Source organism: Lycorma delicatula, chromosome 1, assembly GCF_047948215.1.
Source record: "Lycorma delicatula isolate Av1 chromosome 1, ASM4794821v1, whole genome shotgun sequence".
NCBI classification, from domain to species: domain Eukaryota; kingdom Metazoa; phylum Arthropoda; class Insecta; order Hemiptera; family Fulgoridae; genus Lycorma; species Lycorma delicatula.
In genome coordinates, this window is record NC_134455.1 from 112,284,039 (window position 1) to 112,293,082 (window position 9,044).

Here is a 9,044-nt window from a genome sequence, read left to right on the forward strand (position 1 = left end):
GCCTTTTGGGGTAAACACCTAGATTCCTTCCAGATTCCTGGAAATGTCTTGTTTTCTAATCCATGGCTGGCAACATCAAGCATTCTATAAGGAATTCTCTTTATCAGCTCTTTAAGGAGTGCCGCTGGAATTCCGTCCGGACCCGGGCTCTTCCTATTACCCAGTTGTGCTACAGCCAAGTGCAGTTCAGAGAACGTGAAGCGTCTGGGTTCGCAATCTATAACATTTCCTGCAGTTTCTACTCTACCGGGGAATAGCTCATTAATTTGTTGTTCTACCTGCTCATTATTTAATACAGGCAGACGCCTTCCAAATCGCTTGGTGATTATTTTGTATGCCTGTCCCCAGGGGTCTCCGTCTAACTCCTCGCAGAGTCTGTGCCATTTTTTTTTTTCTTAGACATACGAATAGCTTTGTTTAAGGCCCATCTGGTCTCTATATAAGCCAGAGATGCCTCCTCGTACTCCTCTCCGCCTCGCATTCTGAGTCTCTGCTTCCTTCTTCTGCGCGATTGTAGGAGCCCTCTCAGTGTTTCAATCTCCATATTCCACCAATACACTGAGTGTCTATTAGCTCTTCTGTGAGCTACTCTGCCCATTTCCTCTCTTATAACGTTAGTCAGGGCAACTGGTGTCAGATTCTCTATGTTGATAATCCTTTCGGCCGCTCTATCGATTATGATCTCAATCTGTTCCGTTGTAAAACTACTATAGGGCATTTTCTCTCTAGTCACATAGTCTGAGCCTTTTATAGTAATCATAGTGGCATGTTGGTCACTCGCCACATCATGTGGTAACACTCGCCAGTTCCAGTGTTCCCTACTCCATCTATCGTCTATGATTGCTAAGTCTAAGACTGACGATTGTCCTCTCGCCTCATATGTAGGGGTGCCATCATTTACAGAATGGCAGCTAACTGCTGCCATCATATCCGTAAGGATCTCACCTCTGATTGGTGTATGCGCTCCCTGCTGCAATCGCTTTACTATTGAAATCTCCTAGAATAATGACTTTCTTCCTAGCGTTATTTACTACTCCTTGTATTATGTCTAGTCTTCTAGTAAATTCATGTATGTTACAGTTTGGAGACACATAGGCACCAATCGCTAGTGTTGAATCCGACTCCACCGCCAACATGCCTCCAGATCTGGACGTCAATCTCCATGCTATCCTGCCACATACATCCATAATTGCCACGTCACCATCTGTACCCACCATCCAGCCTGATCTAGCAACAACGTACTTTTTCAGCTTCGTGATTATCAGTAAATCAGCCCTTTGCTCTATGACCAGTTCACTAACCAAATCATGAGACATGGTTCTTCTGTTTGCATTAACCATTATCACCCTAAGCATTTAAGTGTTTTGAGCACCCCCAGCCTCCGGTGCGGTGTTCTTGGCTCCCACAATCCAGGCAGCTACTATGCTCCCGGCATTCAGCAATCTTGTGGTCTCTGCCTCCACAATTGAAGCAGAGATCCATTCTGTCAGGGCCCTTCCACTCATGTTTACGATGTCCAGTATTCCAGCATCTGAAGCACTTTTCCTCTGATTCCCTAATATATGCCTGACAATTTACCCAGCCAATCCTCAACCTTTGTTCCACCAGCTTACAGGCAGCCCTATACGAGGTGATAACTGTAACATTTTGGGTCTCGGCGTCCTGATGGATGATATCTTTACCTCCTCATCACTGCCAACTCTGTTCACAACCGCTGTCATAATTTCTTGTTTCGAGGTCTCGAGGTCTTCATCTCTAATATGTACGATCGTTCGCCTACTAGCTCGCGATCTCAAATCTACCTGTAGATCTGCCGCTTTATCTCTTAGTGTATTAGTAAATTCTATACCTTATTGCGCACCCTGAATTCGGACATGTAGTTCGTTATTTCTACCTTTTCGCAAAGATAACACGTCCTTTGCGTCCTCGTTATCTATAGCGGCTTTCATAGACCTTAGCAGATCCGCATAGGATTTGCCCGCTGCTTTAACTATCACCGTCCGGCTATCTTCCGCCGGCGGCGTGGCCTTCTTAATATGGACTTGTCCTGATCTAGACTGATCACTTTTAGGGCCAGTATGCAACGTTAGGACTTTCACCGGTTCTGTGCTATCCTTATGTAAATACGATAGGATTTTCTTAGCATAATTGCCAATACTATTATTTGGCAAAATGAACGCTATCTTTGGTGACTGTGCACATATCTTTCTGATCGCCTGTAGTATATGCATCATTGTCTTTTTCTCTGTATCTCTAGAGTCATAATAGACCTTATATTTACACCTTTGAACTTCGACTTTTTGTGCACCAATTACCGAAATTTCTTCCCTTAGTATATCACCAGTCGAATATTTCGGAATCTGTGTCTCTGCATCCTCATTTGTGTTATTTCTCCTTAAATCTTTGATATTACATATATCACTCACCTCGCTGGGTAACTCTGTAACAGTGTTTATCTTGTATCTTAACGAATCTGGCCAGCGTTTAGGCAGCAGATTTATCAATTGATCATCAGTAACTTTCCCTGAAAGTATTGTTTCAACGTTATCCTCAGTTACTTCCAAGTCCGTCTGGGTAGCTTGGGTTATTACGGTTAATGGGGGAGACATCTCCGTCAAAGCCTTCAGCCCTATATAAATCTTCTTCAACTCCTGTTCATGCTCTCCGATATATCTGGAGAGGCCAGGTCCCATGTGTTGTTTCAATGTCATCATTAACAGACCTAACTGGTAGGTAATATTACCCAGACTGTTCGGGTTTGATTCCTCTTCCTCTGAGGAGCCTTGTCTTACTCTCTTCTTGCTTTTTGGTTCCGTCGCCTTTTTCGTACCAACATTTCTGGAAGTTCCAGCGCTTTGCGTGGACATATATTCCGTTGAAAGCGGATTCTACAAATTGTACACCGTTGCACTCAGGGGACAATTCCGCATCTAATGAGTACTCACTCGCCAAAATAGGGTCCCCAAAATTTGGTGGGTCGGGGGGAGGTAAAATGTATCAATCCAAAAAAGGTGTCAAAAATTTTGGGGGGTGTTTTTTGGGGGGTCAGGGGATAGAAAAAGTTATGAAATGTATTTATTACTAGGAAATTTGGATGTAGGACTTATAGTACAGGAGATATTAGGAAAAAACTGTTCCCCTATTAAAGCGACTCTCAGGACTTAGAGAAAAATTACTTCTATTACTACTAGAACTTAACGAAAAAATTTACAAGTCTTTGTTTACTACTAATTGAACGCTTGTATAATCTTGTCTTTCGACTTAGAATAATTCGCAAAAATAAGTCTATTTGTAACCCTATTTCACTCTAAAAAAGAGTTAAAAAAGCACTTCTACTTACAGTTTTAGTACATAATACCACAGTTCACTAATCCAAATGTATTATTTCACTGATACCCTATACTATAAAATAGTAAAAGGATATAAAAACACCAATTAACTAGGTCACTTGTTAATGATCAAAAACTCTTAAAAAACACAATCAGTCCTTGTCCAAAAATCTTCTTATATGATGGTCCGTAATCAGTATCCAAAACTCTAATAATCCCAATCGACAAATCAATAAAAATCACCAAAAAACCCGGTCAAAAATAACGAAATCGCGGAGCGGTACTAAGCACGTCTACTAACGGCAGAGTCTCCAACTCGACTTTTTTCATCCCACTAATACTGATCATATCCAACGTCACGCTGTTTATGTATAAATAAATGGTATTTAATTCTGATAAAATTTCATATTTATAAGACATATACAAAAAACTTTTAGCATTTGGGAATACAGCATTTCCAAGATATACATTCTATGACGAATGAGCTTTTGTAATTTCAACTAATTTGCTATGCTGTAGTAATAATGAAAAGTTCAGGGTATAATTTCATTGTTTTTGTCTTTTTTCTTTTCTGCCTCGGGACCACCGGTCAGGATTACTTCAGAGGATGAATCAAAATGATATGTATGAGTGTAAATGAAGTGTAGTCTTGTAGTCTGAGACCGACCATTTCTGAGATGTGTGATTAATTGAAACACAATTACCAAAGTACACCGGTATCCACGATGTAGGATTCAAATGCGTTTAAAATTAACTGTCTTTACTAGGATTTGAACCTTCGAACGCTCGACTTTGACTAGACCAAACCGATGGGTTCATTGTTTTCGTCTAGGTACATACTTCTGACGCTTATGGCAGTCCTTTTATTTTCTTAATGATCCAGGATCAGAAAAAAGTACATTTTATTTTATCAGAATTTTCATGTTGCTAAATGAGGATAAAACATTGAAAAGTCCTTTTATTATCGAAGGTCAAAAGAAGAGTTCTAACTGGTTTGTTACGGTGGTTTAAGTAATTTATTTAGAACTGATAAATAGAGTTCTATAATTATAAAAGCACTTGAAGATTTAGAATGAAATAAAATGTTTAAAATTCTAAGAAAATTCGAAATTAAATGTTGCAAAATAAGTTTATTTTTTATAATTTATTCAAGAAATTTGGTAGCAGTTATAAGAGTAAAAGATAATTTTAAAAAAATGACTAAACACTGGTTGAAAAAGGAGTTAGGCAAGGATATAAGAATGGCCTCCATTGCTTTTCAACTTGTTTATACAAGATGTGTTTACAGAATTGAAAGAAAAATATTAGATGTTAAGGTGGCTAATGATATAATTTTGGCTGAAAACCAATTATTAATGGGAAGAAATTTTTTTGAGTGGCATGCATTAAATGCTAGGAGAGAAATTCAGCCTGGAAATAAATAAAAATAAAGCAAAGGTAATAAAATGGAAAAAAATGATAAAAAAATATTACGATAGAATATCACCAAAAACGGAATTGTGGAAATGTTAGTTAAAAAACCAGTTAAAAAGATAGACAAAATAAAGCAGTTTGGTGCTAGCAAGAAAAGCTTTCATGCAAAAGCAGAGTCTGTAAATATTAAATAAGATTGAAGAAATTTCTTTAAAATATTTATGGGAAGTGTAGAGCCTTAAAATAGAGAAAATTCTCTATTGTCTATAGAGAAAAGGACAAAGAAAAGAATGCAGACGTTTAAAATGTGGTGTTTCAAGAGGACAATCAAAATTTGAATTGTTTTTATAATTCTCGATAACAAATAGGAAAGAAGTTAAAATTTCGGGAAAATCTTTTAGAGACCTCCTTTGTTAATAGACCATGTCTTAGTAAATCCACGTTTAGTTACTTATGTGATGTAGAGACATAAAAATTATACAGTAAAATGGTAAAATTAAAAATTGTAAGTTTTAAGATAAAAATGTAAATATATGAAACAATTAAGATGTACAATGTAATATGTATATTACGGTTAAAAGATTAATACCAAATAGAAAGGAATGGAAAGTTGCAACAAACCAGTCAATTACTGACTATCATAAAACATTTACCGCTTGATATTTTCTTTTTTTATTTATTACTATACTACTTTATCATCACTTTATTAAATAGTCATTTTCCTAAAAACTGTACTCTGACGTAATTTTAAATTTATATGTTTTTTATTATATTTTTATTTTAATGTAGTGTGTATAATATAATATTCTAGTGTTTATTTTTTGTTTGTCTTCGATTTTTAAGATAATAATTTCTGTAATTGAACAATAATATTTATCTGTTGTAAATAATAATTTATTTATTTGTACGATTTTAATTTCCTGACACCTTAGCTGTAGAGCTGTACTATAAGAAGGAAATTATGAGAATCAGTCAAAATTCGGGTATGGGTTTTCGCATTTCTCGACGTTTCATGATCTAGGATCATCAAAAAAATTTTAATTCGTAGGTAGGTATGTACGTCTGTCTGTTGGCATGTTTGAAGCTTAATAACTTTTGACTGGATATGCTGATTTTGATGAAATTTTGTACAGAAACTCATCTAAATGGGACAGTTTGTTGATAAAGTTTTGGGTTAATATCCCAGGTGTTGGGGTAGATAATTTCGTTGAATTCAATTTTCTAATAAATTTGCAAACATAACCTTACTTTATATCATGCTCATCTTATCAGTTAAAAAAAATAATACCCCCAAATTTTCTGTTTCCTAAAAAATTGAACAAGCTATCTTTTTAGTTACTGCATAATTTTCAACCGAATTGTTTTTGTCTTTCTATGAACAATAGTAGTACAAGTGGCCCAAAAGAAAAATACTTTAGGGGCTATATTGGACGTAAGAGAGCCGATTAAAGTTTAAAAGTATCGATTTTTAATTTTTTTTTTTATTTATTTAAAATGTTAATAATAATATTACAATAAAATTTCATCATAATTTACTCATACTCCCTAAAATAAATATTATGTAAATTCTTATTGGTTGCGCAATTTTATGAGGATTTTTTTTTAATTCTTCCATTAAATATAGTAAACAAATCTAAAACTTTTCTTGGGAGGTGATTTTGTGGGTAGGGGAGCAAAAAAGTAAAAAAATATAGATTTTATTAAATTTTTACATTTTTGCTCGTCTATCATTAATTTTTATAAGAATAAATAATAAACACCAGAAATGTATAACCACTTTGTTGTTAGCTTTATTTTTATAATTCTATTGTATTAAATAAATACTTATGTCTGCTGTTAGATTAAACACGTTTTTTTTATATATTAAATGTTGTAGTTATTTAATGTCCTACTATATAAATATAAGAATTATACATAAATTTTTAAAAGAAAAATGGATTTATTTGAAAAAAAATATTTGTTTTAAATATCATAAAATATATGTCATCATCTCAGTTTAATTTTAAAAGAGAACAAGTAAAGCTTGTAAGTTCATTGTTATAATGAAAGTTATCTATCCCAGCTTGTTGCGTTAAAGTTGTACAAAGGAATTTAACAATCGAAGAACTAGCAGTGTATGACCTTCACCAGCGTATTCTTTTCATAGACTATTGTAATTTAACTTTAAGTTCTAAAGTTACACTGATATGTTTTAAAATCCATACTATAGATCATGATAATTAACACTATATCGAATTTATGACAAGTGTAATTATGACTTTGATTTTAATAATAATTTTGGCTAATTGGAAAGTAACAGTTGGTAGGAGTGAAAATCAGAGAAGCGAGAAACTTCTGGCAGAATTCTTAAAAACATATCAGAAACGAAAACTTGTTAAGATAATATTAAGAAAGCAAATATAAGCCAATCCTTATGTTTAGAATAAAGTATAACAGTATTAAAACTGTAAAGGAAGAGAAATATACATATTTATATTCAAACCAGATAATCAAGGATGTAGGATAATTCTTTTTCTTTTTTTTTGTAGCTTAAACTTTAATAAAGTGATATAAAGGAAGAATACTGTATTGGATAGAACCAATTCAAATATAAATTATTTCAAAAAAAGGGACCCAATATAACCACGTACAGGAATCTGAAGAATAATTGTTGTTTTTTTTTTAAATAACCGACCATTATCATCATTATTTAAACTGTAAATATCTTATATTTCTTTGGCTAATTATTAACTGATTACTTTTTAAAAGTTATTAACATATTTAAAGTATGTAATTACCTATAATGAAATGCTTATTGAAAAGAATATAAAAAAACAAAAACAATACATAACAGTCTGGGAGTTAACAATACCCAGTATATCTGACCGTGGGAAGTCAATTGGCAGGCAATATGTTACACAAATAGGTCCAGCCAGGTGTCGTAGTGGCGAGCAGATGTTAACAATGTAAAGGATCTGGGTCACAAGGGTATGGTACAACATTTGCAATGAGTAGACATCGCCAAATGAATTCATAAGAACCACATTTTCATACAATGACAAAGACATTCGAATAAATGCGTAGTTAATAAATAGATACTAATGTATACTATTTAACATATTATTATAACTAATGAATATTTCAAATCGGTATAAATTTACTTTGTAATATATTTATTTCATGTCACATTTCGTGAAGCAAATTAAAAATTATGTAGGATGTTAAGAGTTAAAAACAATTTCAATATGAATAAACCTTAAATAACAGTAGATCTTTATTTAATTATGAAAATAAAAATTATTTAATATTAAAAAAAACATTACCCTTAAAAAAGAATGTAAACCATTTTGATAATTTCTTTTAACAGAATTAGTTTTCTAAAATGGTCCCACTTACGTTTTTTCCGATGAGTTTAAAGCTTAATAACTCTCTTTATAATTGCAAAAAAATTAAGGGTTATGTTTTATTTCCTCAAGTCACTTTTCTGTTAAATTGTCCAATTTAATTTAATGTGTATAACAATTAAATATAATCATTTTTTCACTGAATATCTAGTATATAAATATGAAAATCTATCTGTTTGTTTGTTTGCAACAGCATATCATGTGCGAACCAACCGACGAATTTCTATCAAATTTTTAGGATACATTAATATTATTTCTGGAAAGATTTTAAGCCATAGATCGAGGCCCTAACCCCTTGGAAGTGAAGTGAATTAAAGATACCCAATAAAGAAACAAAAATTAATCCTTTTACTTTTTTATTATATATTTCTCTCACCATCCCAACAGAAATATAATGAAGTAAAATGATTAATTATTTTTTCTTTAATGAAATTTGTACAAAATTTAATATTCTCATAACCATGAGAATAACGACTCGTTGGATGTCAAGGGAGCGGAGCCCGCTGGCACAAACGTCGGGCGAACGAAGAGAGCCCTGATCGGCTGGTGATTAATATATTTTTAAAAATAAACTTTGAAAACAATTTTTAGGGAGAGAAAAGTGTACAAGTGCAACAATCACTTAACTTATTATTGCGGTATGTTGCAAATTATAGGACAATGCATCGACTATTTTATAGCTAGATTTATTGTAATTGCTTGCATTATAGGAAAATTTTTAATCACATTTACATTTACAGATATCAATTCATGTATGACGTAAGTCTGTTTTCTTTCATTAATATATACGGATTGTTCCGAGACGTATCCGCCAAACTTCAGGAACTGATTCAGGACACCAAAAAACGCAAAAAACTACATATTGACATGAGTTTTATTTTTCTTAGGTTTCATCTGGACACCGTTTTATGATTTTCTA

At 33.2% G+C, this 9,044-nt stretch overlaps 1 protein-coding gene across 1 annotated transcript; it reads right to left on the minus strand.

The window, feature by feature from the left end:
• Positions 1–941: 941 nt before the first annotated feature.
• Positions 942–1,340, minus strand: LOC142317600 (uncharacterized). The gene has a single exon (XM_075354156.1). The coding sequence runs from the start codon at positions 1,338–1,340 to the stop codon at positions 942–944; it is 399 nt and encodes a 132-aa protein (XP_075210271.1).
• Positions 1,341–9,044: the final 7,704 nt, after the last annotated feature.